Here is an 18,011-nt window from a genome sequence, read left to right on the forward strand (position 1 = left end):
TGTGCGTGCACATACACACGCACGCACACTTATTTGCACATCTTGTGTCTTGTTTTGCATGCAGTCTTACAGGTTTACAGGATTCTTCTGAAGTCTAACCATCGGGTCTGGATTAATTTTTCTAACCATGGGGTCTGGATTAATAACTACTGAATTAGAACATCTTATTGTTTTAATTGAAAGGGGCCTTAGATGAACTAATTTGGACCTGGTAGGATCTGAGGCTGAGGAACATTTAAGCAGTCCAGAAATGTTTGACTCAAAACCATTCTTTATGAGAATGCTCCAAGTTAAAGCAGAAATGAAATGACTACTGAAGGCAAAATAATGTATTAGCCCCTAAGGTGAGATTAAAGGAAAAATAACTTATGCCAATAATTCTCTCCTTTGATGACATGCATGGGGCACCTTGAAAGATGGAATATTTTTGTTATCAGATCCTAAACCTATGGGATTCTGCTTCTAGCAGTGATCTGAGGATAACGTGCCCAGCTAAGTGCAGCCTCTTCATTGTCAAGAACTGGGAATAATTGCTACTCTTTATTTGCAGAAGAATCACTAGTTGCTCTCCCAGTCATTTCTAAGAATGGCACATTTTTAAAAAAATAAATTTAAAAAAATTCGTAAAACTTGAAATCCATAGACAAAAATCTGGTGCTTTACTTTGCTGGAATTGCTGTTTTGATACCTTTTGACATCGTGTAGACTTGCTTATTAATGCTACCCTGTCCACCTGTCCATATATACAGTCATTGACTAACATACTCTGAGGGGGGAGGGCCCCTTTTCTAACGTATGTAATTGCACTACAGTGGCCGGCCCCTTTTCTAACGTATGTAATTGCACTACAGTGGACATGTGGATCCAAAAGACTCAATATTTTATAGCATGTTAATAACCTCCAAGAGAGATCACTTTGTGAGTCTATAAAAGTTGCTAATCACTACAGCATTTGGACACAAATTTCACACATTTATGATACAACTCAGCGTTCTTATCTTGTTTGATTCAACAGTTCCATGGTATCTTGAGGTATCAGGTTTAATCAGTCTTTTCATTGTTTTTAGCTCATATAGTCATATATTTTATTATGGCTTATATAGACTTTTTCAATTTCTCTCAAAAACCAAACTGTGTGTTTTGATTTAATCCCACAGAACAGCTTTACACTGACATAGGAACAGTGTCCTTTTATTGGTTGTGAGTTTACCATCATCCAGTCACCGGCTCTTTATTGACTGAGTGTCCCTGGTTAATCCTCTCTCACTAATCATAGGCCAAAGAGGAAGAAGTCCATCAGATGCGCCTTGACATTGGGAAGCTCAACAAAATCAGAGAACAAATCCTTAAGAAATTGCACCAGATTGAAGGTCAAAAGGGAGAAGTGGAACAGCACAAGGAAACCCTGAAAAATCAGATCTTGGGATTAGAGAGAGGTAAACCAAGAATCATTTTGTGCTTGTTTTATTAGTTTATGAGCGTTTCATTGGTAACTAATGTCATTTGGCAACTCCATGAATGCAAACACAAACCATGCCAAATGAATTCAGTAAAATAACATTCAAACTGGTAAGTAGATAATATGGAGGAGACATGGTTTTGAATACCTTGAACTTTCTTACCTTAAAAAACTCTTCAACAGGTTATACTGAGCCCAAAGTATTTTTCAGTATTTGTCAATGGAGTAAATAGCATCTATAATCTTAGGTCTGGGTTCTACCTGTCTTTTCCTTCAGTCTTCTTTTTTCACCAAAGATGCGGGATAAATTCAAATGAATATTCCACATGAGCAGTATTTGAGACAATAGTATACCCAGAATCAGTGAGACAAAAATTAATGGCTTCTAACTCCTTTCCTCTGTTAGTACTTTACCATATGGCAAACACTTGTTTTAGCCAACTGTCACATTGACCTGTGGAGGGAAAATGTAAATGCCACAGGAGACTGTGTAGTACAGAAACATCATTAAGGATACAGACTCTTGAGTCAAATCTACCTGGGTTCAGATCCCACCTCTATCACATTTAGCTGTTGGGGATGAAATGGCTAATATATAGAAAGCTCTTGGGACAGTGCCTAGCACACAGTAAGTGCTTACTAAATGTCATCTATTGGGACTTTCCTGGCGGTCCAGTGGTTAAGACTCTGTGCATCCACTGCAGGGGGTGTGGGTTCGATCCCTGGTCGGGGTTGCATGCCGTGCAGTGCGGCCAAAAAAAAAAAGTCATCTATTGTTATCCAGATATATTACCACTTATAAAAGTAATAAGAGAATACTATCTCATTCTGAAAAAGAATATAATTAAAAATAGGATATGCTAGTTAAATATGGTGTGGTAGAAACAGCTCAGAGACTTGGAGACAGAGGATCAGGGTTTGAATTCTGACTGCACCAGAAAATGTGGGGTAGGAACACCTCATTGACCTCAGCTGTAAATTACTGACTGAGATAACATACATAGAAGCATAAAAATGTACAGTGCCTCCCTAAAAGTTAAGTAAAATCTAAATGTCTAGATAAGATTATTAGAAATATTTGTCACGTCTTTGAGAAGTGCAGATATTTTTCCTCCTAAGACATTGGAAATAATCCTTTACTGAGGCACAGTTGCAGCTGATATTGATAATTTCTCCATTTATTTATTCATTCAATAAATTGAGTACACACTATGTACAGGCATTATGCTAGGCATTGGGTGCATGGAGGTTCCTGCCCTCAGGATGCTTACAGTCTTGCATGAGTTTACAATCTAATGTCTTCAATGACAGATATGAAAAATAAAATAAAATAGAACTAGTAGAGCATGTTTTGTAACTGGCTTAGTGAATCTCAGAAAACGCTCCATATTAAAATTTCTGTATTTTTGCTGGTGATAGTTCTCAGCTTTGAAAAAAAAATTTTATCCATTAACTATTGAACCCAATCCTTCATCCTTAAATCATGTTTACAGAAGTCATCGTGCTTTCTCTTCTGGTTATTTTACAGATATCGTTAACATCATTATTTCTTCTTACGGAGCACTTGCTTTTGATGTGCCCTATTAAAGAGTGACATAATGGTTAGGAGCATGATTTCCTACCACATATGTTATGATTTCCTACCACAAAATCCAAGAAATGAACTGAAAAATTGCCAGAACTAACAAGAGTTCAACAGGGTGGCAGGTTATAAAATAAATATATAGATATCAATAGCTTTCTTTCCTACAAAGAACCAGTTACAATATATGATGGAAAAACCCCCTTTCACAATAGCAACTAAAGTAATAAAATATCTATGAATAAAGTTACCAAGATATCTGTAAGACATATATATATAAAACACTACAGAATTCTTTTGAGGGGTATAAAAGAAGACTTGAAAAATGGACAGATACACCAAGTTTCTGGATGAGAAAACTCGATATGATAAAGATATAAATCTGTCCAAATTAATCTACACATTTAATATTTCCAAAAAAAATTTCAGTGAGTTATGTTGCTTGGGACTTGAAAACTGATTCTAAGTTTCCTCCAGAAGAATAAACTTGTGACAATAGCTATAAAATTCTGGAAAAGAAGAGTGAGAAGGGAGCATTTGCCTTACCAGGTGTTTAAATGTATTATAACACTTCAGTAATCAAATAGTTTAGTGAAAATGCCTGAATAAACAGATCAGTGGAGATCAGAAAGGCCACAAAAAACCCACGATTATCATCTAAGATAAAGGTGTCATTTCATACCAGTGTGCAGTATGGATTATTAAGGAAATGGTAGTATGACAATAAACTACTTTTTGGGAAAAAAGTTAAGGTCAAATGTAGGAACATTAAAGCCAAAATGCAGAGATTTAATGAAATTAAAGGTAATTTTTTTTTTAGCAGCAAAAGACTATATATGAAGACAAATTGTCTAAAATATTGCCAAAGAGTTAGTATCCTTATTATATATAAGGAGCTCTTACAAATTCACAAAAAGGTAAACAATTCATGAGAAAAATGAGCAAAGGACCAGTGTGGGCAATTTGAAAAACAGAAAAACAAATAAATGATTTTTAAACAGGAAAAGTAGTCTACTTCACTACTAATCAAAGAAATGTAAATTAAATATGGACATACTGGTTTAGAAAGATCTATCAGGTTGTCAAAGATCAAAGAGAATGATAATTAACAGTGGTGGTTTGGGTGTGGATTTAAACTGCTATTAATTTTTGGAGAGAATTCGGCAGTAGGGGAGAAATGTCTTTAAAAAGAAAATCACTTTTGATCCAGGACTTCCTCTCCTAGAGGAACAAATGAACAGGAACTTTCATAGGATTATTGCTTATAATTGCAAAAAAATTAAAAAAGAAGAAGCAACTTAAATGTTAAGATGGGGATTGGCTAAATAAATTATACATTTTTATACAATGAAATATGAAGTCATTATAAATTCTGATGTAGATATACATTTATAATATAGAGAGGTATTTATTTTATGTTTGTTAATTATAAAACAAGTTACAAAACTGTATGTGTGGTATGATTCCCTCTTGGTGTATGTGGTGTATAAATATTCATATTTATATACACATGTATATTTGCATAGGAAAAAGTCAGAAAAGAGACACATCAAAATCCTAAGTAGATTCTGATTTGGAAAATTTTCCCTTCTGTTTATTTTTATTTCCAGTTTCTTCCTGTATTTCTAATTACTTGTATAATAAAAAAGATTTTAAAAGAGCAAGGGCTTTTTGAAGTCAGAGAGACCAAACTCCCAATCTCACCCCTGCCACCTCTTGGCTGTGCACCCTTGGCATATAGGCCTTTAAGCCTCAGGGACAGGAAGACCTACCTCCCTGAGATATAATGAAGATCACTCAACGAAAAGTAGTTTTATAGCTACAGAGGCACGAACCCGTGTCCCCTGCATCAGCAGGTAGACTCTCAACCACTGCGCCACCAGGGAAGCCCCTGTAAAGCAGTTTTTATGTCACTTTGGCTTTGGCAGATTCTTTCTTAGGTTTTCTTTATATTTATTATTGTTTTTCTCCCTGGTGATGTAGAGGTGGAGGCTTCTAAGAAACAAGCAGAACTTGATAAGAAAGCAATGGATGAGCTTCTGAGAGAAAGGGACCTATTGAATAAGGTGAGTTTGTTACACTAACACTGGTAAATAAATGTCTTTCTTTAGTGCTATAATATCTGCCTATAACTGGTTGCAGTGGAGAGAAAACTCTGAGGCAAACAAAAGTAGATTAGAATCAATAATAGTGCTCAGTTTTCCTCTAAGCAGCTATCCACATTCCACCATTCACTGGCTGTGAATTGAAACCGCATTATCACCTGTGAGCACAAAGGGACTTTGGAGAATTATCATATAAACCAGCAGGGGATTTCGGGGTGTCTTGTGGTTTCTGTTTTTATTGCTGGTGTGTTATTTGGCATCTTAGCAGTTGATCAAGATTTCTGATTTTAATAAATTTATTTATTGATTGATTTTTGGCTGCATTGGGTCTTCGTTGCTGCACGTGGGCTTTCTCTAATTGCGGCGAGTGGGGGGCTGCTCTTGGTTGCGGTGTGGGGGCTTCTCATTGCGGTGGCTTCTCTTGTTGCGGAGCACGGGCTCTAGGCACGCGGGCTTCAGTAGTTGTGGCACGTAGGCTCAGTAGTCGTGGCTCGCAGGCTCTAGAGTTCAGGCTCAGTAGTTGTGGCGCACGGGCTTAGTTGCTCCACGGCATGTGGGATTTTCCTGGACCAGGGCTCGAACTCGTGTCCCCGGCATTGGCAGGCGGATTCTTAACCACTGCGTCACCAGGGAAGTCCAAAATTTCTGATTTTAATATCTATGATCTGCAACTTGTGCTAATCCAGAAAATACAAGTGAGTGCTAATAAAATTTAACTTCTAGGTGTTTGAAGGATGGCTGGTTGGCCATATAAAGAGTCTCTAACCTTTCCACCATCTTTTCAGGAGTGTTGTAGGTTTTTGTTTCTGTCTTTGGCCCTTATTTCTCCTAGTCTTTGAGCTCAATATGGTCCAAAGCTGAGGGAGGGGTTGGGGGAGCTTGAGGCCTGGAAATCCTCCATTCAAGGCAGACCACTCCCCCTTTCCCCTCCTTGCCCCTTCCAGAGGATTCCTTTGATTGACAGTCACTCTTAGGAGATTAACTACTTTCAAGGATTTAGGGTAAATTCCTGCTCAAGGATTTCCTCCAGGGAGGAAAAAGCGATGGGCCAGGTGTTGAGTGGGCAGGCTGCTTCAGGAGCAGACAGCCCGATGACTTTTGGCCAAGATAGCTTCATCTCATCAAAGTAGATACAGTCTATATTTGTTCATTCCGAATTTTTATTACTTCTTTAAGTTTCCCAGAATTGAATAAATGTTAACAAAGTATTGAATAGATTACCCTGTAGCTTGAAGTAGACTATTTAGGGAATCTCAGGAAATAGTATAAGATTAGATATCTTTACATGCTGAGCACTCCTTAAGAAAGTCATCAATTTTTTTTGCATAATCCTAGTAACTGTTTCTTTATTCTATAAATTTATATATGTAAATAATGTTGGAGTTAGATTTTTAAATTTATTTGTAACACATACAATATTTAATCCATTTATATTTTATATATTCTGATAAACAACCTATAGGTTTTCTGCCACAATAGGACACCTAACATATTAATTTTATACTTATTTTGTTTGATCTGACTACGTCAACTCCTTCTTTAGGGCAGGGTACTTTTTTAACTTCTTTTTTTCCCGGGCTGTTGCATCCTTAATGCCTGGCACAGCACCTGCCCCTCTGCAGGTCTGCAGTCAACCTTTACTGATAATACATTCTTTCCCCACTGACTTGAAATGCCACCGTTGAGTGAGTGAGTGACATAGTTTTGACAGGCAGCAATGTTAATATATTTGGTTCTATCAGTGTCATGTTGAAGTGGCTTTATCTTTCATAGAACAAATGTTTAATTCAATACTTGAAAGTAAAGTTGACCTTTTCCATTTTCTACATTGTCATCCAACCAAGGTTTAATGTTCATTTTTTTAAAATCTGTTTATGCCAGTGGTTTTCAGACTGGGCTGAAGGTCTGTATTGGTTAGAGATTTGTGAAGGAATTATGAGGCACCTCATGGAACCCAAGGATACAGCTGGGCCTCAGAAACAGATAGGAACCTGGCCTAACACTCTTGGGATGCACAGAAAGCTCTCTACCTCCACCACTAGACTTCCAGCTGAGTTTTTGCTTCATTTCTGTCTTTTAGTGCAGATCGTCTCTCTCTGTTTCCCTGTCCACATGGCAGAAAAAATCTATCACCAGCAGCTCCCAAGTTTACATCTTCTGCTGATTTACAAAAATCTGGTGGCCCTATTTCAAAAGTCACTGGGTCCATTCAGCTGTGGCTAGAGAAGCAGACAAGCTCTGCTCCATCATGAGCATGGCTGCCAGAGTTGCACTCTATTAACTGTGTGTTCCAGAGGAACAACCTGGCTCCTTGGGCAGCCAACCCAAGGCATTTGCATTATAGCATCAGAAACCACCAGGGCAGCTTTTTAAAAAAATTTAGGTGCATAACAGCTCCACTGAATCAGAGTCTCTGGAGTTGGGACATCTGTGTTTTTTAAAAAAAGGGTTAATTCTTTTTTACTGTTGTAAAATACATACAAAACAAAATTTGCCTTTAGTGACATTTAGTACATTCACAATGTTGTGCAAACATCATGAGTCTAGTTCCACAACATTTCCATCACCCCAAAAGGAAACCCTGTACCTGTGAGGTGGTCACTCCCCACTTTCCCCTCCTCCCACCCTTGGAAATTATGAATCTGGTTTCTGTTTCTGTGGATTTGACCATTCTGGATATTTATATAACTGGAATCATACAATATGTGACTTTTTATGTCTGGCATCTTTCACTCAGAATAATGTCTTCAAGCTACAACCATGTTGTATCGTGCACTTCATTCCTTTTTTAAAAAAAATTTTATTTATTTATTTTTGGCTGCATTGGGTCTTTCTTGCTGTGCACAGGCTTTCTCTAGTTGCAGCGAGCAGGGGCTACTCTTCATTGCGGTGCACGGGCTTCTCATTGTGGTGGCTTCTCTTGTTGCAGAACATGGGCTCTAGGCGCGCGGGCTTCAGTAGTCGTAGCACGCGGGATTCAGTAGTTGTGGCTCACGGGCTTAGTTCCTCCGCAGCATGTGGGATCTTCCTGGACCAGGGCTCGAACCCGTGTCCCCTGCATTGGCAGGTGGATTCTTAACCACTGTGCCACCAGGGAAGCCCTTCATTCCTTTTTATGGTTGAATAATATTCCACTGTGTGGATATAGCACATGTTGTTTATTTAGTCATCAGTTAATGGACATTTGGGTTATTTTCCCCTTTTGGCTTTTGTGAATAGTGATACTATGAACATTCACGTACAAGTTTTTGTTTGAACACCTGTTTTCTATTCTTCTGAGTGATATTGTTGGAGTGTATGTTAATTCTGGGTATCTGTATTTTTAATAAGTTGGTTTTATTTTATTTTGTAGTCAAAGCCTGTTACATGATTAGATTCAGCTGTTCTAACTTCACAAGAAAAAGGCAAGAGCTGGAACAGAGGTTGGCTTTGGGGTCAGCTAGCTCTGGATTCAAATCCTAACTCCACTGTTGTATGAAATTGTAGGCAAGTAGCTTAACTTCTCATTCTCAGTTTCCTACCCCTAATATGAGAGCGATATTGTGCCCACTTCCTGGGGATGTTGTCTCTCAGTGCATTTATATGTATGTCTATAGTGCTCTGTGCAGAATTAACATAACAAGCTCTAAATAAGCTGTAAAAAATATGATTATTTTTATTCATCTCCCAAACAATGCATCTAATTATTTTAGGATTAAGACAGGGAGTAAATTTAACCAAAAATCTCCCAACATTTTGAGTAATGGGGCTGGTGTGTTGTCCTTATTTTTAGAATATGCTTAAGGCGGTCAGTGCAACCCAGAAACAGATAGACCTGGTAAAGCTCCATGAACAAGCCAAGAGAAACCTGGAGGAAGAAATCCAGAACTATAAAGAAGAGGCTCAGAAGCAGAGAAAGATTATCTTTCAACTGGAAAAGGAGCGAGATCGGTACATCAATGAAGCCAGTGACCTTACCCAAAAGGTAAGCCACTCCTCCATGGTGTGGGTCGAGCACCGGCACATTCTTTCTGATTGTCACATTTCTGATTGCCACACACTGTTGCAAAGATGAATTATTCAGATTTCAGCTTGTGGTTCACATGCAGATTTAAGATAGTGGGAAATAAGCTTTGCTAGGAAATCAGCTACTTCCCATTTAGAGTAAATAAATGCTGAGCAGATATTTGCAGAATGTAAGCTTGGAGGAGCACAAATGCATATGATCAATCCAGTCCTGGCAGGACATATCTTCCTTGTAAAAGACCCCCAGGGATCCTCGTACCCCTGATTGGGAGCCATTGTAAAACAGCATATTTCTCTTGCGACTTTATCATTTAAGAACCTCCACTGATGGACTTACTGACTCTGAGAGGACTAGCTGTCAGTTCAGGCACTCATATTCTCTATCTTGGCTGGCCTTGTTAGCCTCTGTATCAGTCAGATTAAGTTGTAACAAATAATCCTCAAGTCTCAGTAGTTTATAGCAATAGAGATCTATGTTTTACTCACATTATTGGTCTTTGAGAGTCAGCTGTAGGCCTGCTTCACGTCCTGTTTATTTCAGACTGACTCTGTTGGGATGTGCTGGCCTCTTATAGAGGGAAAACAGTGTAATAGTGGACCTTTGATATGCTCTCAGAACTTCTGCTGGCAAGGGAAGGGTACAGGGTTTGTCCACTCATATTTCATTGATCAAAGCAAGTTACATGATTAAGCCTGATATCCCCAAGCAGGAGTGTGATCCTACTAAGGGAGGGGCCCTACCTGGTGAGACAGCCAGTATATCTGAACATATAATCTGTTGCAGCCTCTTACTTCTCCTTCCCAAGAGTCAGTCTTTCTCCACTCCTGTCTGCCATCAAGTTGTTAAAAATTCCACCCTGATCTTATTATTACTCCCAGCCTTACAAACCTCTGTCATCTCTCAGCAACCTGGGGCAGTGCTTCCTAACATTCTTTGCATCACAGTATCATAGAAAATTCTATATCTACAGTATGTGGGAATGAGAGAGATGAGAATGTGCAGGGCTGGAGGGGACTAACCCAGGGATGCTAGCTGCCCAGGTCCCATCTGGCCATCCTGTGGGTGGTACATACCTGTATTTTGGTACATACCTGTAACCCATGCAAGGCACAGCCATTGGTATATTCTGACTTATGCAACAGAGTCTAAGCTCTTCATTCTCCCTGGAAAGGCCTTTCTTCCCTTCTCTGCATAGAAAATTCTTATTCAATACCCATCTCACGTGCTCATCTCTGGGGTCAAGCCTGTTTTGACTCCCTAGGCAGAACTAGTCCTACTTTATTGGTTTGTTGATGTCTCTGGAATGGCACTTATCATCTTCTAGTGTAATTATTTGTACCTTTGTCTTCCCTACTTTATAGTGAGTTCTTGGGAGCAAGGACTTTATCTCATTCTTTTTTTCATTTCCAGCATGCTGGTAAATAGTAGGTGCTGAAAAAGTGTTTGTTGAACAAATAGATAGATGATGAGTGATAAAGAGAATACTGCCACTGATTTTAACATAGGATTGTATATTTCTCTCTGTTTCATTGTAAAGGAGAGATACTAGTACCAAGTTTTGCTGGTAACAGTTTTTCACAGTTTCTGATGTTTAACTGCACGAGGTTACATAATGTCTTACCTAAATAATTTAAGCACGAGTTCTTAAAATGTTCTTTATCGACTATAATTTTTCTCTCTTACTTAACCCCTGACAGCATATATCAGTTGCTACAGCAACTTGTGTCACCTCTGGACTTCTTATTAGAAACAAATATGTCTTTTTAACACCTTCCCATATTTCTTTCTTTCTTTACTGTCTCACACACACACACGCACACACCCCTCATTCCCAGAAACAGAAAGTTGCTTTATAGGGAGTTGAGGAATAATACCAGGGGTGGGGAAGATGTCATGAAACTGATATTTTGATCTACTTCTAAAGTGAGTTGTTCCAAGTTTATACTTTTGACCCAGCAATTTCTTTTGTAAAAACTGAATATATGAAAAAAAAATAATGCAAAGATTTTTATAAAAGAATATTCTTCAAAATAAATTGTGCAAATTTGCTATGTACCATTAAAATCATGTTTCTGAAAAATATTTTTTAAATGGGGAACATGGTCACAGTATGAATCTGATAAAAACAAAATGCAAAGTTATTAATATGGTTTGACCTAACTTTTATCTGTGTGCAGAGGAAAATGCTTGGGGGCATATATCATGGGGTGGTGGTGAGGATTAAATGAGGTAATATCTATAAAGCATTTAGAATGATCTCTGGCAGATAGTAAATGCTATGAAACATCTCATAAATAAGCAAGTAAATAAATAAATAAATTTGTTGATGAACAGCCCAGAATTTTTGTTCAAAGTGGCATTTCAGTGTAGCTATTTTCAACTTCTTGTTAAATGTCAATAAGGTACAGACATAGATGAAAAGTTTTAACAGTCTCAAACACTAAGACCAAAATAAAGCCTGATGCTAAAATAGAAGAAAAGAGACTGGATGAGAACTTTAAAGCCGATAGAGGTGAATTGAGGAAAATCTACCTGGACCTCAACTCACAGTCCCTTGCATTTGCTTGCAATTGGGAAGGGGAGGGGTGGTGGTGAGCAGGAAATGGGGGGAGATAGGAGAGGATGAGAGAGGAGAGCAGACAACACCAACAGCGAGGCAGTAGGCTGGCTCGAGGCAGTAGGCTGACATCTAAGATGCTGAAAGCCCTACATTACATTTTATTAATTTAACTTGGCATTTGCAAACGAAAAAGAAGATCCGTTTTTTGTGCCAGAATTGGATGGCTCAGAATCCCAAACCCTTTCTTTATGTGTTTGTCTCAGTCAACATGTGCCACAATATCGTTGCATAATAAATAAACACCAAATCTCACTGGCATGCAAAAACAAGCACTTATTTCTCGCTTACACACCTGCAGTTGACTAGCATCAGCTGATGTAGGCTGAGCTTGTCTGGGCTTGGCCTGGGCTGTGGGTTGGGTCCAGATTTGCTCTACATGTTTCTCATCCTCCAGAATACACGGTATTCTCATGGAGAAAGAAAGGAACGCCAAGGACAGACCCAACGATGCAAGCACATTTCACGATTCTCTACTTGCCAAATGTTCTCTGACACCCCACTGGCTATGGCAAGTTGCATGTCCAGGCCCAGCCTCAACAGCAAGGGCAAGAGGTGCTAGGAGCGAATATTCATGGAACCGTAAAACAATCTACTACAATGTTGCAGCGCTTTTTTTTTTTTTAACATCTTTATTGGAGTATAATTGCTTTACAACGGTGTGTTAGTTTCTGCTTTATAACAAAGTGAATAAGTTATACATATACACATGTTCCCATATCTCTTCCCTCTTGCGTCTGCCTCCCACCCTCCCTATCCCACCCCTCTAGGCGGTCACAAAGCACAGAGCTGATCTCCCTGTGCTATGCGGCTGCTTCCCACTAGCTCTCTACCTTACGTTTGGTAGTGTATATATGTCCATGCCTCTCTCTCGCTCTGTCACAGCTTACCCTTCCCCCTCCCCATATCCTCAAGTCCATTCTCTAGTAGGTCTGTGTCTTTATTCCTGTCTTATCTTCATGGTTTTTCCTCTGCTGCACTGTAAATTTTATTATTCAGGTAAATTGAGAGGCACCAGGAATGGCATCAGAAGTTGTGGTCCACCATATTTACTTCTTTTGTAGACTTTTATAAATTCTAGGTAAAATCATTTCCAGTTAATTTTTAAATCTGGGGAACATTTTGCACATTATTCATTTGGCTCATTTTAGGACCCCTCCTTTTTCTGCTGGCTATCACCTCCCAGGCTGGAGCTTCCAAAGCCGATGAGAACCCCACGATTAACCTGCAGTTTAAGATCCAGCAGCTGGCCATTTCCGGACTCAAAGTGAATCGTCTGGATATGTATGGAGAGAAGTACAAACCCTTTAAGGGTACAAAATACATGACCAAAGCTGGCAAGTTCCAAGTTCGAACCTGAAGGGAGAGTTCTGCAAAGGGAACAGTCATGAACACTTTTTCATTGCTTACTTGTCTAAAAGTAAAAACTGTTAGCCCTCTCCTAGGTCACTGCCCACTCTGGACCACCTGCTCCTGTTTTCCCGTAGTTTCAGTGCCCCAGAGCTAACGAAGGGAGGCCGGGCCACCAGGGAGGCCTGCGCAGAACCCATACACCAGCAGCACCAAGTCAGTTCTCAAAGCAGAGGCGTGCGATGCAGGGGGAGGTACTTGATGCCGTATGTAACTACTTGTGACACGGTTACCACAGGAAAAGACCAGCATTTGTTACTCGCTTGGCTTTAATTATCTGTAAGCCAAGGAAAGACGTCTTTAGTTTTTTTTTTTTTCTAATTAATTTATTTTTGGTTATATGCCAAAATATAACAGCTTATATAACAGACAGCTTATATGCCAAAAAGCGTTTTTCACAATGAATCCCTACCTACAAGTTTCTTAGCTGTCTATTTGCCTATAACAGTGTCAAGCAAAGCTCTTCTAGACAGAGTTTCCAAGAAATGAATAATAATGTGCTTGCAAGGACTTGGAAGTAAGTGAGGAGAGCAAAAGTTGATCAAAGAGATATTGTTCACTGAATACGTACTTCATCATAAAATGAAACTTCTGTTTCTTCAATATTAATTTGAAGTTTTTTATACAGAGCATCTTTAATAGGGTAGAACCCTGGAGAGAGCCTTCAAGGGGACATACACAAATTTTAACCTTTTCGTGTTATAATAAAAGAAGTATACTGTGGATCACTATTTCCCTGCAGCAGAACAGAATTTGATCCATAGAAAAAATCAAATTGATTTGTTAAGTGCTAATATTATATAATATCACTTAATGTTAACCTATCATGATAATCTATTAACATTTATTAAATGATTAAATTATGATATGCCTGGTACTTCTATGATGGCATAAATATATTTTTTCTCACTTATATCCTCATAATAGCCCTCCAAGGCAGATATTATATCCCTCATTTTGTACCATAACATGTTATTAAAAGCCGATAGAAAAATAGATATGCCTCTCTAAATTTGAGATAGAGGATAAAATAAGAAAGGAAGAAAAACAGAGAAGACTTAAAATTTCGCATGCCTGGGCATATAGTTTTTTTTTCTTTGTTTTTTTTTTGAGAGTGAGTTTTCCAGTTTCATTATGGAGGTAAAGACGTTGTCAGCATTGAAACCATTGACATCGAGTCAGAAAAACTTTTTGAGTTTATTGTACTGATATTTCATCAAATGCAAGTTAGAGGATTCCAAATTCAATGACCCACTTTCTCATCCTGCCTTAGTCCATATGACATTTTGACTATGGCTGCAGATTTCCAGCACACGTTATTGATTTTTATCTCACTCGTTTCTATTGGCAGCTTGTTTTAACAGAAAAAGAAGAGGTAGTAGGTTATAAACTGAGATTGTACCCTGATAGTGCACCATAAGCACTTTCGGGGCTCCTCTGAAGCAGGCCTCCACGTGCTAGGATCTCCAACCCTCTGGCTATAATAAAACTTGCTATATTTGGTTGTGATTTAGCTCATGAGTTGGTTTGAGGTGTCAAAAGTGTAATCAATTAATTAAGCTCCAGCCCCATAGCTGGCATTCTACATTCTCTGATATATCCTTTTAAACTGGGGACATTATGCTGATTAAAGGTTTTGCCTCTATTTAACACTCCACATATTTTATGAATTTTCAGGATTTGAACCTCTATGTGACATTGGTTTGAATGATTTCCATCAAAATAAATTGAGCCCCAATACTTAGAACTGAATTGCTTTGTGAATTGTCTTTTCCCTTTGTTTCAATACCTTTACAATTTTCGTTGTCATTTAAATGAAATACCCTTGATCTTCTTGGTATCATGATGGGTTCCCATTACTCCCAGCTTTAAGAATCCGGAAGCAAGTTTGATTTTGTGCATTGTTGTTTGCAGAAAGATGGACCCTGCTAGCTGGGTGCCCAAAAAAGAAATGTCCTTGTCTGCATCCTTTCTCTGGAGCATGATTCTGTCTGTGCGAAGGATTATTCTTGCTGTAATATCTCCCAAAGTGATTGAACAAGCAATTTTTTTCTTTTCTCTGATGTGCTGCTTGATATTCTGAATGCTGATGATGCTCTTCAAAGTATTTTCAATCTATTCATTTCACTGACCCCAACGAGGGTGGTCATGTCCATAGAAAGGCTAAATTTTGGGCTGAGATAGTCCCTTTCTTTTAAAAAATCAAACAAGTAACAGATCCAGGAATGGATACCTTATTTAGGTTTCACATTTGCTCCTAACTTATACATTTTAGTTGCTAGTGGTAGTACCTTAAAAGGCCACCTGCTACTCATTTTTAAGGATTCTAAAGGTACAGATCAAAAAAAATGATGGAGGAAGGAGTGGGATTTCTTTTCATTTCAGATCTGTCCATGTGCCTCTTCTCCAGACCTCCTCTTCTCAGATTTTCTAATTTTCTTCCTTCCAGCCCCCCAACCAATGATGCAAGCCATTCATCACGGAGTCTGTATACATTCTTACCTTGGGCCATTTTCTTTCCACACAAAGTGAGTGATAGCAATTAATAATAATAAAACAGCAAAATCATATAAAAATACTTTGTACAACTCTGGTTGGATAAATTTAAAAGATTGGTTGAAATAGATAATTTTCTCGAAAATATGTACACACATCGAGGCTTGACTCAAGGAGAAGTAAAAACCGTAGAAAGATTAATAACCATGGAAGCCACCAAAAAGGCTGAGAGAGAATTAGCTCCAGCATTGTCACTGGGGACCTAATTATTTTAGAATTGAGTTCCTTCAAACTTTTAAGAATCAGATAATTCTCAGGCTATATAAATTTTTGTGTGTGTGTGAATTTAGAAAAATGTACTGTATATTCTTTGGGGTAATATTGATTGGCATTACTATACTGACGTAACTCCTGCCTTCTGCTGTGATAATGAACAAAGACTCCAGGCCGAGGAGAGATCTTGGGGTGAGTCCTTGGCTGGGGTGATTGAGGAATAAGAAGGAAGAGGTGGTTCTCACAAATTATGTAAATACCAAATATTAACTTCTTAGATAAGATGTGAATGACCATCCTATTAACCTCCCAGTGTTTAATTCTGTCATAACACCCTATGCATATCTCAAGATTATTGGTTGTATCCATTCCTTGATTATCCATTTTATGGTGGAGTCACTCACTAGAGGTGAACTTGAGGGTAGGGAATGCATCTAATTCTTCTTTACATCACTAGCGCTTTTACAGTGCCTGTCATAGATGGGTCCTCAATGCATGTTCAGTGAGTGAATGAATAAGTAGGTGAGTGGATGAATGAGTGAACAGAAGGGTACTCTGCTCACTTTATGAAACTAGCAGAAATCTTGATACTGAAATAGAAGCAAAAAGAAAGCTATAGACTTAGGTCACTTAGGAATAGGTATGCAGCATCCTAAATTCTAGCAAACCAAATTCAATGGTACATTAAAAGAATCATCCAGTATGACCAAAGAGGGTTTATCCTGCAACTGCAAGGATAGTTTTCTATTAAGAAAACTGTTGCTGGCGGTATGGAAATGTAAAGTGTTACAGCCATTTGGAAAGCAATCTAGCAATATCTATTAAAGTTAAAAATATATATGTCTTTTGAGCCAGATATTCCACTCCTGGGAATCCATCTCAATAGAAGTAAAAGGACAAGTGCATAGGGACACATGTATAAAATGTTTATTGCAGCATGGCTCAGAGTGGCAAAGAAATGGAAACCAAGTGAATGCCCATCAGAGGGGAGGAGCTGAGTATATGATGGTTCATCCACACTGTAGGGCATTATGTCCCCTTCAAAGAGAATGAATTAGAGCTAATCCACCTGATTTCCACAAAGTATTATTAAGTGATAAAAATCAAGGTGCATAAAGGTATATAAGAGGATCCCATTTTGCTAGAAAATAAAGACCAAACTCAAAAAGCAAAGGAAAACATACAAATCCCTGTATCTGTATATTCACTAGTTGAACAGCTGTGAACTATATTACTTCTTTTGAGTTCAGTTTCCTTGTTTGTGAAAGTGGGGTGATGATAATGCACATCTCATAGGATTTTTGTGAAGATTAAATGAGTTAATACATGTAAAATTCTTGGTGTATATAGAAAGTACCTGAGAAATATTAGCTATTGTTATGATGATGTTATAATGATGACATTAGTACACCTAAATAGAATATGCGGAGTTCAAAGAAAATTTGGAAGAACACATAGTAGATTATTAACCTGGTTACTTTATGTATCAATGAGGGATTGATGTGAGTTGAAGGGAGAAGGAAGGTCCAAGTAAATAAGGAAAACAAAATAAATGTATATTTTCCATTTATGCATTTATTTAGAACTGTGGCACATGGGACTATGTATAAAGAAATAAAATTAAAATACTTGTAAAAGGAAATATTTATTACTAAGTATATCAAATCAGTAGACCCAATAATGTAGTGCAAAATAATATATGCTAAAAAGACATTTACTAAAATTTAATCCCATCCCTCCTTAAATATAAGCCTAAGAAAACTTTGAAAGGTGTTTATTTAAAGATATAAAGGAAAATATATTAAACACCAGCCATCATTAACTCTGATGGGAAAACATTAGAAGAGGGTTTCTTGAAGTATATTTTCTGGAATACTAACTCCACAAGTGGAGTAAAAGAATTCCCTTGCGCAGTGGTCTGGGAACATGATGCTTACAGATAGTCCACACCTGATTCACAGTATCGGCATTGCAAAAGGCCTAAGTCCTTTTTGACCTTTAGGTTCTAGGTAAAGTGCCTCTTCTTTAGAGGAAACCCTTCTTTCCTTCTCTGTCATATTGCT

At 38.1% G+C, this 18,011-nt stretch overlaps 1 protein-coding gene across 1 annotated transcript in view; it reads left to right on the forward strand.

Annotated features, from left to right (window-relative positions):
- CFAP58 (cilia and flagella associated protein 58) overlaps positions 1 to 18,011 on the forward strand; it is a 110,515-nt gene that overhangs the window by 14,790 nt on the left and 77,714 nt on the right. The window contains exons 7-9 of the mRNA XM_007470461.1: positions 1,277 to 1,436; positions 5,025 to 5,107; positions 8,919 to 9,110. Of these exons, the coding sequence (XP_007470523.1) occupies positions 1,277 to 1,436; positions 5,025 to 5,107; positions 8,919 to 9,110 (435 nt within the window). The remainder of the gene's footprint in view (positions 1 to 1,276; positions 1,437 to 5,024; positions 5,108 to 8,918; positions 9,111 to 18,011) is intronic.

This window comes from Lipotes vexillifer, unplaced genomic scaffold (assembly GCF_000442215.2).
Source record: "Lipotes vexillifer unplaced genomic scaffold, Lipotes_vexillifer_v1.1 scaffold916, whole genome shotgun sequence".
Classification (NCBI taxonomy): Eukaryota; Metazoa; Chordata; class Mammalia; order Artiodactyla; family Lipotidae; genus Lipotes; species Lipotes vexillifer.